We start from the raw sequence: 16,583 nt of genomic DNA on the forward strand, positions 1-16,583 counted from the left end.
TTTTATAGCTACGCGTCGCTCCATCGCTGCCGCCGTCTCTGCCGCTGTTGATGTTTCTGCTGACGTTCTTTCATATTATTGGTTGCTGCTCTTGGTCGCCGTCGCCGTTGGCCAAACTTAATTGTAATTGGCCAGTGCATTTTAATTATAGTTTTTGTTGTATGCACTAAGTTGAGTTCGATCAACTTTGGAAATTGGCTATTCTGCATTCCCACGATCGCTGACCAAAAGGTGCAAGCTAAGTTCGTTAGAACTTTATTGAGAGCATTGCTTTGCTGTTAGTTGTGCAATTAATGCTCTCTTCTTCGGTTTGGGAAATTCTATTATTGAGGGCATTGCTTTGCTGTTTGTTGTGCAATCAATGCTTACTCATTTCCTCTGTCTGAGAAATTGTATTATTTTGGGTGTTAACTCTTCCCTCCTTAAACGCGACTGTCCTCGGTCGCAACGTAGTAGAGTACAGGTCCGGAAGGCGTGGGCTTTTCTTGCGTTTCTGGCACGGAAACTGGTGTCCTTTCCGTTGACCTACGTCTTCGTAGGAGTTCCGTGATTGATCCTATTATAAGTAGTAGTAGGATGATGGCGGATCCGTAGCTAACGGAAGATTCTATGGTTGCCTTGCTTCTTAATTTTTCCAGCGCTTTTGTGTTGTTAATGTTGAGTTCCTTGACCATTTGTAGTGAGAGAACTTCCTCTAACTTAGTCTTTTCGCCCAATAGTTGGAATAACGGAGGTTCTGGTTCGACTACGTTGATTTCCTTTGACTTGAAGATGGTTTCACCAATTGTTACCGTCGAATTACGATATTGTATTATGAAAGAGCCTTGCAGTTGTAGAAGTTTTTCATCTAGTGAGACTGGTCCATTGAAGTTGTTTAGCAGGATGGTGCCTGGTAGTATTTCTTCGAAATCCGGTATAGGTTGATTGTTGATCATCTTACATTCTGGTTCTCGAAGGTTTAATAGAGCGTTTACGCAAGTATCATTGCTTAAATCTAACAAATTTTCTGAATTACAAATTGTCTTATCATTATAGGATTCACAAGGTTTAATTATTGCCAATAATTGTCTCTTACATTCTAAAAAATTTTCATATTTTATATCATTGATTATTTGGGCTTTTTTTATTGCTTTAATTTTTAAAGTTCTACAATTATCTGATTCAATGGTTGGTAAGCTAATAATGTAAATAAGGTCGTTGCCATTTGTGGCTAACTTGATTCGAGCAAATTCCAATAATTCTTCTATGTTAAAAAATAAGTTATTTTCTTTTTTAAAAATTTCTTCCACTATTTTGGTTTCTGTGTTTGTAAGTACAAATGAATTTATTGTATTAGATTTGGCCCATGTAATTGCGTATATTATGTTAATTATTTCTTCTTTTATTAATTGAATTTTATACTTTAAAATATTTGCTTTCTGATTTATGATTTCTTCCGAGCTCTGGGTAATTTTCAACATTGCATTAGTAGCGTTAGTAAGTTGGTTTATTTTTTGATTAATTAATCTGTTAATTACTACTTGTCTATTGTTGTTTTCTAGCTGCTCATTTATCTTGTCTTCTAAGATCTGATAGTCGTGGTGATCTGGCGATCCCGCCAGCCATTTCCATGCAGTACCTTTTGCTTCTATTGCCCTTTTTTGTCTTTTTTGAGTTTGGAGTATGCGTAAATCCGTTTGGATTTGTTTTAGTTCATAGGAAAGATATTGGTGTAATGGATGAGATGGGGTGAGTGAATGAAATGATTCTTCTAACTTCGCCAGAGTTTCTTCATAGCTTTGTAGGTTAAAGATGTGGATGATTTTAAATGTTCCGTCTTGTTTAGCCGCTAATCCGGTTTCGAGTGAGATGATTTGTGAATTGGAATAGTCGAGGACTGTAGTTATTCCCAAGCATGTTGGTAAAAATAATCTGAAAAATTGTGTTCTTATATTATTTTTATGTATGATTTTTCCGGTTTGTGTTTTAATGGTGGGCGTTCTATTTTCCGCTACTTTCTCGGTTTTGTATCTAGGTGTAAGTTTAGTTCCTAATCTTTTATCTATTTTTACATGTACAGTTTCGCCTGGCTTAAAAAGTTTTGGTAATATTTTTCCTTGATTATGGTATTCGAGGTCGGCTGTTTGTTTATTTTAATTTTCTTTTTTATTTCTTCTCGTTTCTTTTCTATGTCTTCTGTTGAACTAGAGATTGTGCTTCTGAAAAATATGTCTATGGGTCTTTCTTTTGTTACAGAATGTATCGATTTATTATATTCTTGAACTGCTTTAAAGATTAAATCTTCAAATGATATGCTCCCGTTGTCTTTTTTGAGACACCGCATGATTTCAGATAGGGTTGAATGAAACCTTTCTATTTGTCCGTTACTTGTCGATGCGTACGGTGCGGTGGTGTGTAATGATATTTTGAGTTCATCTTCTAACATAAACTTTATTGCTGCTGAGCCAAATGATCGTTCGTTGTCCATTATTATCCATTTCGGCATACCGAAAGCAATTAACATTTCCCTCAACGGATTTTTAATATCTTCAGATGCTCTTGACTCTAAAATTTTTACTTGAACATATTTTGAAAACTTGTCAATTCCCGTTAAGACTCTATGTTTTTCGGTAATATAAATATCTATGTAAACTATTTCTCCTGGGTAATTAGGAATAGGGGTCGGTTGGATTTCTCCTTTTGGGGGGTGTCTATCGTATTTTGATTCTTTACAAGTTTGACAGGCTTGAACTATTGCTTGGATTTTCTTGGTAAGTTGTGGAAAGAAATAATTCTTCAAAATTTGTAATTTGTTCTCTTTTGCATCTCTATGGGCTCGTTTATGTTCGAGGGTAATTATTTCGTTTTGTTGGGACTCCAAAGTTACGTCGTCTATTTCGTTTTGAGTAAACCTTACCTTGTATGATTTAAAATAGGTAGGGTAAATGTTTTGAATTTTTCCCATTACCTCTTCGGATGTAATGATTCCGTTTATAAGCTTAGGATCAAGTTTACTAGTTAAAATTGCAATAAGTTTTTCTTCCGTGTAAGATTTTTGTTTAATTATGTGTCTGTGGTATGTTGGGAATGGCATTTCGAAGCTATAGGAATCTGTATCGGCAGTCAGTAATAATAATTGGTTTTTAAATACGTTAATTGGAGCTTCTACTGAAAATATGAGGTTGTGTGACGAGCTTTCGTAGCTATTGGCTGATGCTGAGGAGCTGATTGAATTAATTTCTGCGGGGGCCCGGGACAACGCGTCCGCTACCACATTAGCTACTCCGGGCTTGTACCTGATCTTTTTACCAGTCTTTGACAGGGTGCGTGAAATGAACGTTATTGGCCTATGATTTTGTTCCAATACTGCGCCTATTGCGTAACTTGAAGCGTCAGTAGTCAGTTGAAATTCTTTTCCGAAATCTGGATAGGCAAGGGTAACCTCCCTGGAGACGAGAGTATTTTTAAGTTTCTCGAATGCTGTAATCGCATTTTTGCTCAAGTTGATAGCAGTTCTGCTTGACTTGGTCTTAGATATCCGGCCTTCTTCGCCTCTTAGAAGAATGGTTAGGGGTTTTGCTATTTTGGCGTAATCTTTTATGAACCGCCTATAATAACCTGTCATGCCCAAAAAGGAACGGAGATCTTTTAATGTTTTTGGGACTGGAAATTTTGTAATCGCTTTTATTTTATCTATGTTTGTTTTACTCCATTTTCTGATATTGTGTACCCCAAGAAGTCTACTTCGTTTTTAAAAAAATGGCATTTCTCTATTTGAACCCCCATATTTGCGTTTTGTAGCGTTGAAAATACTCTTTCCAAGTTTTTGCCGTGCTCCACTTCGTTTTTGCTAAAGACTATAATATCATCAACGTATACATAGCAAATTTTCCCTATGTATTCTCTCAATATGTCGTCTAACGCTCTTTGAAAAATGGAAGGGGAATTTTTCAAACCGAATGGGAGTCTCGTAAATTCATATTTTCCGCCATTTACCGCGAATGCTGTTTTTTCTATGTCTGTATCTTTCAGTGGTATTTGATGAAAACCGCTCTTAAGATCTAATACCGAAAAATATTTGTTGTCCCCGAGCTGCGCAATAATTTCTCCAATTTGGGGTATGGGATACCGATCTGAGATAGTAACTTCATTAAGTTTCCTATAATCAATTACTAATCTGTACTTTTTTTCTTCGGACTGGCCGGACTTTTTCGAAACTACCCAGACTGGTTCATTATATGGTGATCTTGAAGGTCTTATAATACCATCTCTTAGCATCTCAGTTATTTGTTTTTCTACCTCCTGTTTGAGTGATATTGGGTATGGGTAATGTTTTCCGTAAACTGGAGAATCTGATGAAGTTCTGATCTCACCTACTACTTTAGTTGTGTATGCTAACTTTGAATCGGGATCTGCGAAGAGGATTTTGTGGCTTTGTACGAGGAGTTCTATTATTGATTTTTGTGACTCGGTCATATGGCTGACTTCCGGTACAATTGTATTTACTGCTTGTGTCGCTAGTTGATGAATATTAATTTTGCGTTTATTTCCGAGAATTAATATATCATTTTTTACATCTATTATTGCTCCTAGTCTTTTCATTGTGTCATTGCCCAAGATACCATGAAAGGTTTTCAGGGTGTCTAGTAAAAAGAATTTCATGGGTTTATCCGAAATATTAGCGAGCTTAAGTATTGCGTGTTGTGTTATTTTATTGTTACCACCGACTGAACTAACTGAAAAAGTGTTCTCATTTGGCTTTGGATTTGGTACTAATTGATTTTGAATATAATTTTGATTAGAGCCCGTGTCGATTAAGAATTTTAGAATTTTTCCGTTCCCCGTGGTTACTTTAAAGTAAGGTAGTGAGGAACGATTTATTCTAAAAAATAAAGTTCTGACATATCTATGTATTCTTGTTGTTCGTTATCGCTTTGCCATACATATTCCTCCTGAAGTTCGTTAACGTTATTTTCTTCTGCCAACTGATAATACTCTTGTTCTGAACTTGATGAAGCTTCATCTGAATTTTGCTGCGCGTTACTTCCTGTCTCTGGTTGAATATGGAACTGTCTTGGCATCTTATTATTATTTGGGGCATTAGCGGTGCTGAGAGGTCTTTTCCCTGCATAATCATTATTTGCTGGTTTGTTCATATAATTTATATGACGTGATCGAACTGACTGATCTACGTCCATAGGTACCGGTTTCGGTTGTGGTCGTGGCGGAGGTTTTGGTATGTTATTGGACGCTACTACACCGGATTGGTTTGTATAAGGTTGACTATAAGATTTGAATTGGTTAGTTTGAGTAGTTAGGGGTTTTCCGGATTGGTTTGGGTTATGGTAGAGATGCGGATGGAAATTTTGTTTGACGGCTACCATCCGATATGGTTGTTGAGGTTTAGGTGGTAGCATGGGTGCCCTCCCTAAATACGGAGTTTTTGGTGTCTGGTTATTCCTAGCATTTTGATTCTCTAGCAGACTGCATAAATGTAGAGCGTGTCCTAAGTCATGTGGTTCTTTAATGGCCAGCAATTGTGCCAGGTTTCCATTAAGTCCTCTGACAAAAGTGTCTAAGGCTTTTTCCCTATACATGGCTGTCAGAGATTGTATAGTTTCTTGTGAGGCATCTTAGCTGCCAATTTGGTTCAGAATTAGTGATAATTGTTGATAAACTGCTTGATAATATTCATCTATAGTATTGTTACCCTGGTTAAGAGCATATAGTTGATATTCTAAGGTCTTTAAGTCGCGCTTGTCGGCGAAATGCGCTGTTAGGCATTTTGAAATAGCTGTCCAATCTAAGGGGGTATTATATGATTCTAATACTGCGTCCGCTTGACCAGTAATTTTGTTACGGATTGCTAAAAGAATTCCATAATATTTTGGTGAACCAATTCTGTTTTCATAGATTTTTAACACCCTCTCGACACTTTTCCTCCATGATGAATATTCACTTTTGTTTCCTGAAAAGTCTCTAAGTGTCCGAACAATGTCTGGTAATTTATCTAACTCACTAAGATTGTGCGTTAATTCTCTTTTAATTGTTTGGTCTGTATATTTGGAAAAATCATTATTTGGATTAAGTATTTCCTTTACTAGTTTACTGAGATTTGTCTCTAAGATTGTTTTTATTTTTCCCTCAATGTCCCTCTCGGTCATGATTCGTGTGTTTATTTGTGTGGAACTGGCTGATGAGGGTCCGGTAAGATTCGCGAGTCTGTCTGCCAAATCTTGTTCGGTCATTTTGGGTATGGATATATGAGCAGCGAAAAGTTTAATTTAATTTTTTAATTTTAGTTATTTAGAATTCGGAAGTTGTCTTCTAAGAATTAGGGTGTGCGATTTTTTATTACCTTTGTAATTATTGTGTGGGAATTTTTATTTTCCCTATATTTTGGATTTTTTTCTTTTTAACTTACTAAAATATGTCTTCTACACTTTATATTTGGGTAAAACTTTTTCTTCTTTGAATATTTTTCGATTAAATATTTTTTATGTTTTTGTTAATAAATTGCTTAAAACTATTCTTACAGTAGTAACATATCTCGGCGTGCTCTCGTGATGACAGGCTCGGCAGATTCCCACTCTGCAACGATCTCTCCTGAGTGTGAGTTTACTAAGGGGCCTTCTCTGTACCTTAATTCACGTTCCATTCGAACGGATACTAAAGGGATCACGGCGATAAAATTTGGCCTGATTATTCCACCGGGTACAAGTCCTGTTTTTTTCAGGAGTGACAATTTGCGGCGTTTTTTAAACGGCACTTTTGCACTTCCGAATCTCGGTATTTTTGGTTTTTTACTTCTCACTGATAAGGCGGAGGTTTGAAACGAAACGTCAGAATTTTTTACTTTCTGATCTCCGCGAGACGCGGAACTTGTTATCCTTTCGCGGTTTTAATCAGGTCCCTGCTCGGGCGCCAGTTAATAGATTGATTATGATTTTGATAAAAAAATCAAACCTTTCTTTATTGAGTTGGATTAAGAACTAACTTACTTAGGTTAGACAATGGTTTTTATAGCTACGCGTCGCTCCATCGCTGCCGCCGTCTCTGCCGCTGTTGATGTTTCTGCTGACGTTCTTTCATATTATTGGTTGCTGCTCTTGGTCGCCGTCGCCGTTGGCCAAACTTAATTGTAATTGGCCAGTGCATTTTAATTATAGTTTTTGTTGTATGCACTAAGTTGAGTTCGATCAACTTTGGAAATTGGCTGTTCTGCATTCCCACGATCGCTGACCAAAAGGTGCAAGCTAAGTTCGTTAGAACTTTATTGAGAGCATTGCTTTGCTGTTAGTTGTGCAATTAATGCTCTCTTCTTCGGTTTGGGAAATTCTATTATTGAGGGCATTGCTTTGCTGTTTGTTGTGCAATCAATGCTTACTCATTTCCTCTGTCTGAGAAATTGTATTATTTTGGGTGTTAACTTATATATGGCATCAGCCATTGTATGGCATGAGTAGAGATCGGATCAATCAAAGCCAGAAATAAAATTATTTATTACGATGTAATCGCTTAGTAGACTTTTCTGATTTTTCTTTTTTACGGTCACCATGTCCTTTGTTGTACCGATAGTAGGATCAAATATATATTTAGGTTTCGTAAAATGTTCTACCCTGGAGCACAGGTCTAGTAAGAAATAAGGCGGAACATTCCAGCAAGTTGTTTATATAAAGCTACTTGGAAACGAAAATCAAATGCAAAAAAAAATTTGACAGTGTTAAATATTTAAAAAAAAAATCTCTTCTGACGTAAAACTGAAGTCCAAGGCAATTAAGCTCCATCGTCCCATCTAGAAGGTCGTTTAAGCTGACCGTTTATGTTTATGCTTATGTTTTGTACCTACATGGAAAAACTTCACCAGATTCTGTAAACACAATGATACGGAAAGCAAGGGAAAACTTCTCAGAATACAATTTAGTAAGCTACGCAAGCTTCTTGCTTTCTGTAAGAAAATAAAGGGTTGAAATAGTTTTATTGAAGAGGAAGCCGAGGAGGAAGGTTGCGCATTGGTCTGGCCTCGACTGGTAAGTTTTTTTATATTAGCTTCAAGCTCCTTTACCACCAGGTCAGATGGCGCCAGAGTAGATGGCTGCAAACAGCTCGGTTGTGTTAGTATTGGTAAACTACTTGGGTGTGAATAAGAAATAAAAACAATAATAAATCTTTAAAAATGTTCGTGTATTTATCAATTATATATAAATGCGAAGCTTATTGATATGATATACCATGTATATTTAAATTAGTTGCAATTACTTCATATATGATCGTTTGCAGGAAATAAACTATGATTCACCAAGAGGAGGTGTGTCCGTTATAACTGAAAAAGGAGACATAACAACATCATACCTATTGATTCAACGTGCAAGAATTGCTGATTCAGGAAAATATTCTTGCTTACCATCAAACGCAAACCCAATGTCTGTAAATGTTCACATTTTAAAGGGTAAATACATAAAAAAAATGTTTAATAATTTCATTAATTGAAAATTCATTTTACCAGGTGATCATCCAGCAGCAGTACAAAAATCGTCTAATTTAATTTCAGACTCTCTAAATGTGTTATTTCTGCCTATATTACTAACCTATTTAGTTTTATAAGTACAATGTATTGTTATTAATTATCATTGTGATTAAACATTTGAGAAAAAGAATATATATTTAATTAAAATAATTCAAATATTTATTGTTCCAGTGTTAAAAAAATGTGTCATCAAATCCCTATATATTGTGGTCATTGAAAAGAAATTTACAGGGCGAAGATAGCGTTTATACATTCTTGTTTAGTATCATCAGTTGAGTTGATCTGTTTGCCTGTTTAACAGTTCTTCCTAAGTTCGAAAACTCAGAAACTGATAACAGAGATAACATGTTATCTTTAGGGGAAAAGTAACGGCAGGCTCTTAAAACCTTGTTAAACTAGATAAAATATTCGAAAAATAAGAGTTAATTTTATAAGCAAGAGTTCTCTATTCACCATTTAAAGATACCCGAGATGGCATGGTCTTCTATTCAGCCCATCTTGTGAATCACGCGCAAAATATCAAAGCTGTGTGCCGTTCGTTTTTAAAGTAGCTCTTTCAACTAGACAACTTTGATCATAGCACCGTCAAAGCATTTGGATTCATCACAAAATCCGAGGAAAAAGGCCAGATAAGACATATATCGCAGTTTTTTGCTGCTACTCTACAAAGGCAGTGCATCTAGAATCTAGCGACCTTACAACAGAAGCGTTCTTAGCTGCCTTAAAACGATTTCTAAGTCGCAACAAACTTTGTTGGTGCGAGCAACAAGCTTAAGAAATTAGAAAATTCCATTTTTGCAGAGAAGGCGCTGGGATATTTACAAGAACTTCAGGCCCGGCACAAGATGAATTTATCAGTTATGAAGTGGATACTAGGAAACCTATCCCGGTCAAGACAACCGAGTTTGTGTAGCTGATGTAAAAACAGCCTCAGAAATATTCAAGCGTCCCATCACTCGGTTGGCGCCGTTACTCCCAGAACATAAATGTAGAGCCTCATTAAAACCTATCCCGGTGAAGACAATCGTGTTCGTGTAGCTGATGTAAAAACAGCTTCAGGAATATTCAAGCGTCCCATCACTCGGTTGGCGCCGTTATTCTCAGAATATAAATGTAGAGTCCCATAAAGATCCCAACCAGCCACTACCTCGTCGTTAAAAAGTAGTGAAGGGTAGCACTATGCTAACAACACTGGCGATGCTAGTGATTCTTCCCTTGGCACTTTCGCAAATAACCCTGGGATACTCTACGAGCAGCGTGGCACTGCTCGGATGGTGATTGCAGAATTGACACTTATCATATATATATATATCAACTTAGACTCGTACCATGTTAACATGATATATTTAAATTCCGGAATCGGCCAAAAGCCCAAATGTACCCAAGAATGCAAAACAAACCAGCATGCTGGTCAATTCTAGGACACATTTAACATTTATACGCATTTATACCCAGTTACACTCAGCAAGTGCGCTCATGTACCACTCTCGAAACCACAGGTCTCAATTCAATGGTATTGAATACATAGCAAACGCGTTAGTTGGACACAAATTATGTTGAGGAAATGAAAAAAACCATAAGCAAAGTAGAAGCAAACGAAGGATTCTTGATGGAACTTCTAAAAAAACCAAACCTTAATAATGGACCCAACTGTCAACATTATCAGAAGAAACAACGCAGCAACTGATAATCACCTAAAGGTGTTGGAGCAGCATATCGCCTTAATCAAGCAGGATGACGGAAAATATCTGGGCGTGCACCTTACGCATACATGGTATTAACAGCCCATCTTATGTTGCTAACCACCAGTCTGCAACGAATACAAACGAAGGTAGCACACCTATTAACCGATATTCGACATCGGACAATAAGTCTCTCCGAAGCAACTAAAAGAACAACTCGTTAAAATCAGAGCGCATTTAGCACCAGACCAAATGCTTTTGGTCTCAACGGAAGATGCAATCGAACTGTACAAAATCATGCAAGCAGAAGGCATCACAATCCATGTCAAAGTCCGCGTGACATTTCCACTGGTATCCACAACGTGTCAAGAAGTCTACGGTGTTATTCCAAACCCCACATGGATGTCAGGAACATGGAACCCACTAAAACTAAGGTCTAACAATATTGTGGTCAACGCCCACAGAGATCAATTCTAGGATTCACTGAGGAAGAGTACCAATGCTAAACTGTTCCCAACAATACTCACATCAGCTCCACTCGTCAAACAGTATTCAGCGAAGAGAACCAGTTTGATTCAAATTATTCAACAACAAATTGTCAACGCATTGCGATATCATTAAAACAACTTCCGACATGGTTTGGGTCAAATCTTCACCAAACAACTGGATCTTTGCAACCCGTTACTCACTGCATCTTCAATCTGTCTGCAATGGTCAGCACTCAACGATACACATAGAAAGGACTGGGTTACTATTTCTTTCTCCTGGATACACTGCTCAAAATGCCAGCATCAGCATAAAAACGATTTCCAGCGAGTTACGCTCATTGTTTAGTCGGCTTTGTAATGTAAGCTACTATATACAATCAACATCGACGCCACCCAAAAATTACGACGAACAAACAACCGATTCAGCCTATAAAGAGCTGGGTGAAATTCAACAAAACTTGAGAACAATTGATCATCAATCGTTACAACTTTTACCTTAGGAATACCAATCATGCTGATAACAGCATACACCGTTCCAAAGGGAAACATCATCTGGAAATCCAGAAAGATGACAATTAACACAAAAGAATTCAGCATCTCATTCCACCCGGAACCCGATCCCCGCAATTTTAATTTCAATGTCAATAGATGGTTGAACATCTATTCAACGGCTGGGAGAATGAGGACCGAGTATTAAATATCAAAAGAACAACAGACAGCTTGCCATCAAAACAGGCAGTAGGTCAGCCGACACATCAGCGAAACAATACGGTTAGCTGACACTGCCTATAGTAAAATACGAATAATAAATATAATTGCAATTTCTCTTTACACTTACTTACCAGTCAATTTCCAATAAATACCGTTAAATCTATTCAACAACATCAGTATTAAACTCAAGCGATCAAAAAGTTTTAACTTTTCAGATCCTTACGTTGAGCATAAACAGCCCCTATGGGAGCTTTACGCTATAGACGTCTTTTCCGGCTCGTTTCGGCTTATATACTACCTGCAACAAGAAGACAACTTTTGAGAATGTTTCATTTGCGTAGAAACGGACGGACGGACCGCCGGGCGGGGGTACGGGCCTGACTAGATCGACTCCCCCAGTGATGCTGATCAGGAATATACGGGTATATATATGGCATCAGCCATTGTATGGCATGAGTAGAGATCGGATCAATCAAAGCCAGAAAAAAAATTATTTAGCCTCAGAAAGTCTGCCTTGCGAAAACGATGTAATCGCTTAGTAGACTTTTCTGATTTTTCTTTTTTACGGTAACCATGTCCTCTGTTGTACCGATAGTAGGATCAAATATATATTTAGGTATCGTAAAAGGTTCTACTCTGGAGCACAGGTCTAGTAAGAAATAAGGCGGAACATTCGAGCAAGTTGTTTATATAAAGGTACTTGGAAACGATAATCGAATGCAAAAAAAATTTGACAGTGTTAAATATTTAAAAAAAAAATATCTCTTCTGACGTAAAAATGAGGTCCAAGGCAATTAAGCTCCATCGTCCCATCTAAAAGGTCGTTTAAGCTAACCGTTTATGTTTATGTTGTGTACTTACCTGGAAAAACTTCTCCAGATTTAACAAGGTTTCTGTAAACACAATGATACGGAGCGCAAGGGAAAACATCTCAAAACACAATTTAGTAAGCTACGCAAGCCTCTTGCTTTCTGTTAGAAAATAAAAGGTTGAAATAGTTTTATTGAAAAGGAAGCCGAGGAGAAAGGTTGTGCATTGGTCTGGCCTCGACTGGTAAGTCATATTTTCACGGGCCCCTTCTTTTTTATATTAGCCTCAAGCTCCATTACCACCAGGTCAGATGGCGCCAGAGCAGATGGCTGAAAACAGCTCGTTTGAGATAGTAATCTTGAATGATGAAATGTCCCTAGCGTAAGATCACAATTTAAAATCAAAAGAAGAAGTTCGAGGAACAAATTTTTTTTCTTCAGTGGAACCACTTCAATTTTTTTTTGTAAAGTAGATTTAGTTTTTGCAGAACCAATTTGGGCCTGAAATCCGGATATACTATTCGCTTTTGGTAGTATTGGTGCCAATAAGAAATAAAAACAATAATAAATCTTTAAAAATTTTCATGTATTTATCAATTACATAAGTTAAAAGATTGATTATGATTTTTATATAAAAAAATCTAACTTTTCTTTATTGAGTTGGATTAAGAACTAACTTACTTAGATTAAACAATTGTTTTTATAGCTACGCGTCGCTCCATCGCTGCCGCCGTCTCTGCCGCTGTTGATGTTTCTGCTGACGTTCTTTCATATTATTGGTTGCTGCTCTTGGTCGCCGTCGCCGTTGGCCAAACTTAATAGTTTTTGTTGTATGCACTAAGTTGAGTTCGATCAACTTTGGAAATTGGCTATTCTGCATTCCCACGATCGCTGACCAAAAGGTGCAAGCTAAGTTCGTTAGAACTTTATTGAGAGCATTGCTTTGCTGTTAGTTGTGCAATTAATGCTCTCTTCTTCGGTTTGGGAAATTCTATTATTGAGGGCATTGCTTTGCTGTTTGTTGTGCAATCAATGCTTACTCATTTCCTCTGTCTGAGAAATTGTATTATTTTGGGTGTTAACTCTTCCCTCCTTAAACGCGACTGTCCTCGGTCGCAACGTAGTAGAGTACAGGTCCGGAGTGCGTGGGCTTTTCTTGCGTTTCTGGCACGGAAACTGGTGTCCTTTCCGTTGACCTACGTCTTCGTAGGAGTTCCGTGATTGATCCTATTATAAGTAGTAGTAGGATGATGGCGGATCCGTAGCTAACGGAAGATTCTATGGTTGCCTTGCTTCTTAATTTTTCCAGCGCTTTTGTGTTGTTAATGTTGAGTTCCTTGACCATTTGTAGTGAGAGAACTTCCTCTAACTTAGTCTTTTCGCCCAATAGTTGGAATAACGGAGGTTCTGGTTCGACTACGTTGATTTCCTTTGACTTGAAGATGGTTTCACCAATTGTTACCGTCGAATTACGATATTGTATTATGAAAGAGCCTTGCAGTTGTAGAAGTTTTTCATCTAGTGAGACTGGTCCATTGAAGTTGTTTAGCAGGATGGTGCCTGGTAGTATTTCTTCGAAATCCGGTATAGGTTGATTGTTGATCATCTTACATTCTGGTTCTCGAAGGTTTAATAGAGCGTTTACGCAAGTATCATTGCTTAAATCTAACAAATTTTCTGAATTACAAATTGTCTTATCATTATAGGATTCACAAGGTTTAATTATTGCCAATAATTGTCTCTTACATTCTAAAAAATTTTCATATTTTATATCATTGATTATTTGGGCTTTTTTTATTGCTTTAATTTTTAAAGTTCTACAATTATCTGATTCAATGGTTGGTAAGCTAATAATGTAAATAAGGTCGTTGCCATTTGTGGCTAACTTGATTCGAGCAAATTCCAATAATTCTTCTATGTTAAAAAATAAGTTATTTTCTTTTTTAAAAATTTCTTCCACTATTTTGGTTTCTGTGTTTGTAAGTACAAATGAATTTATTGTATTAGATTTGGCCCATGTAATTGCGTATATTATGTTAATTATTTCTTCTTTTATTAATTGAATTTTATACTTTAAAATATTTGCTTTCTGATTTATGATTTCTTCCGAGCTCTGGGTAATTTTCAACATTGCATTAGTAGCGTTAGTAAGTTGGTTTATTTTTTGATTAATTAATCTGTTAATTACTACTTGTCTATTGTTGTTTTCTAGCTGCTCATTTATCTTGTCTTCTAAGACCTGATAGTCGTGGTGATCTGGCGATCCCGCCAGCCATTTCCATGCAGTACCTATTGCTTCTATTGCCCTTTTTGGTCTTTTTTGAGTTTGGAGTATGCGTAAATCCGTTTGGATTTGTTTTAGTTCATAGGAAAGATATGGGTGTAATGGATGAGATGGGGTGAGTGAATGAAATGATTCTTCTAACTTCGCCAGAGTTTCTTCATAGCTTTGTAGGTTAAAGATGTGGATGATTTTAAATGTTCCGTCTTGTTTAGCCGCTAATCCGGTTTCGAGTGAGATGATTTGTGAATTGGATTAGTCGAGGACTGTAGTTATTCCCAAGCATGTTGGTAAAAATAATCTGAAAAATTATGTTCTTATATTATTTTTATGTATGATTTTTCCGGTTTGTGTTTTAATGGTGGTCGTTCTATTTTCCGCTACTTTCTCGGTTTTGTATCTAGGTGTAAGTTTAGTTCCTAATCTTTTATCTATTTTTACATGTACAGTTTCGCCTGGCTTAAAAAGTTTTGGTAATATTTTTCCTTGATTATGGTATTCGAGGTCGGCTGTTTGTTTATTTTTAATTTTCTTTTTTATTTCTTCTCGTTTCTTTTCTATGTCTTCTGTTGAACTAGAGATTGTGCTTCTGAAAAATATGTCTATGGGTCTTTCTTTTGTTACAGAATGTATCGATTTATTATATTCTTGAACTGCTTTAAAGATTAAATCTTCAAATGATATGCTCCCGTTGTCTTTTTTGAGACACCGCATGATTTCAGATAGGGTTGAATGAAACCTTTCTATTTGTCCGTTACTTGTCGATGCGTACGGTGCGGTGGTGTGTAATGATATTTTGAGTTCATCTTCTAACATAAACTTTATTGCTGCTGAGCCAAATGATCGTTCGTTGTCCATTATTATCCATTTCGGCATACCGAAAGCAATTAACATTTCCCTCAACGGATTTTTAATATCTTCAGATGCTCTTGACTCTAAAATTTTTACTTGAACATATTTTGAAAACTTGTCAATTCCCGTTAAGACTCTATGTTTTTCGGTAATATAAATATCTATGTAAACTATTTCTCCTGGGTAATTAGGAATAGGGGTCGGTTGGATTTCTCCTTTTGGGGGGTGTCTATCGTATTTTGATTCTTTACAAGTTTGACAGGCTTGAACTATTGCTTGGATTTTCTTGGTAAGTTGTGGAAAGAAATAATTCTTCAAAATTTGTAATTTGTTCTCTTTTGCATCTCTATGGGCTCGTTTATGTTCGAGGGTAATTATTTCGTTTTGTTGGGACTCCGAAGTTACGTCGTCTATTTCGTTTTGAGTAAACCTTACCTTGTATGATTTAAAATAGGTAGGGTAAATGTTTTGAATTTTTCCCATTACCTCTTCGGATGTAATGATTCCGTTTATAAGCTTAGGATCAAGTTTACTAGTTAAAATTGCAATAAGTTTTTCTTCCGTGTAAGATTTTTGTTTAATTATGTGTCTGTGGTATGTTGGGAATGGCATTTCGAAGCTATAGGAATCTGTATCGGCAGTCAGTAATAATAATTGGTTTTTAAATACGTTAATTGGAGCTTCTACTGAAAATATGAGGTTGTGTGACGAGCTTTCGTCGCTATTGGCTGATGCTGAGGAGCTGATTGAATTAATTTCTGCGGGGGCCCGGGACAACGCGTCCGCTACCACATTAGCTACTCCGGGCTTGTACCTGATCTCGTGGTTATACTCGCCAATGAGGTCTCTCCAGCGTTTAAGCTTAGCGTTATGGTTATTTACGCTATTCGAAAAACTCAAGGGTTGGTGATCCGTGTATATTACCACTTTTGAATACCCGTAAAGATAATGTCTTAAACTTTGGAGCGCCCAAACGATCGCGAGCATCTCTCTTTCGTTAGTTGCGTAGTTCTCTTCAGTCTTTGACAGGGTGCGTGAAATGAACGTTATTGGCCTATGATTTTGTTCCAATACTGCGCCTATTGCGTAACTTGAAGCGTCAGTAGTCAGTTGAAATTCTTTTCCGAAATCTGGATAGGCAAGGGTAACCTCCCTGGAGACGAGAGTATTTTTAAGTTTCTCGAATGCTGTAATCGCATCTTTGCTCAAGTTGATAGCAGTTCTGCTTGACTTGGTCTTAGATATCCGGCCTTC

General features: G+C 36.9%; 1 protein-coding gene across 5 annotated transcripts in view; it reads left to right on the plus strand.

The window, feature by feature from the left end:
* Positions 1-8,637, plus strand: part of LOC128264148 (neurotrimin) — a 350,308-nt gene extending 341,671 nt beyond the window's left edge. For 4 of the 5 annotated variants that reach the window (XM_052999513.1, XM_052999511.1, XM_052999508.1 and 1 more), the window contains exons 6-7: positions 8,260-8,428; positions 8,486-8,636. In XM_052999513.1, coding sequence (XP_052855473.1) covers positions 8,260-8,428; positions 8,486-8,583 — 267 coding nt within the window. In that variant the 3' untranslated portion in view covers positions 8,584-8,636. Of the gene's footprint in view, positions 1-8,259; positions 8,429-8,485 lie in introns of all 5 variants that reach the window. The other variant, XM_052999514.1, reaches the window with a different exon arrangement.
* Positions 8,638-16,583: the final 7,946 nt, after the last annotated feature.

Source organism: Drosophila gunungcola, unplaced genomic scaffold (assembly GCF_025200985.1).
Source record: "Drosophila gunungcola strain Sukarami unplaced genomic scaffold, Dgunungcola_SK_2 000058F, whole genome shotgun sequence".
Classification (NCBI taxonomy): Eukaryota; Metazoa; Arthropoda; class Insecta; order Diptera; family Drosophilidae; genus Drosophila; species Drosophila gunungcola.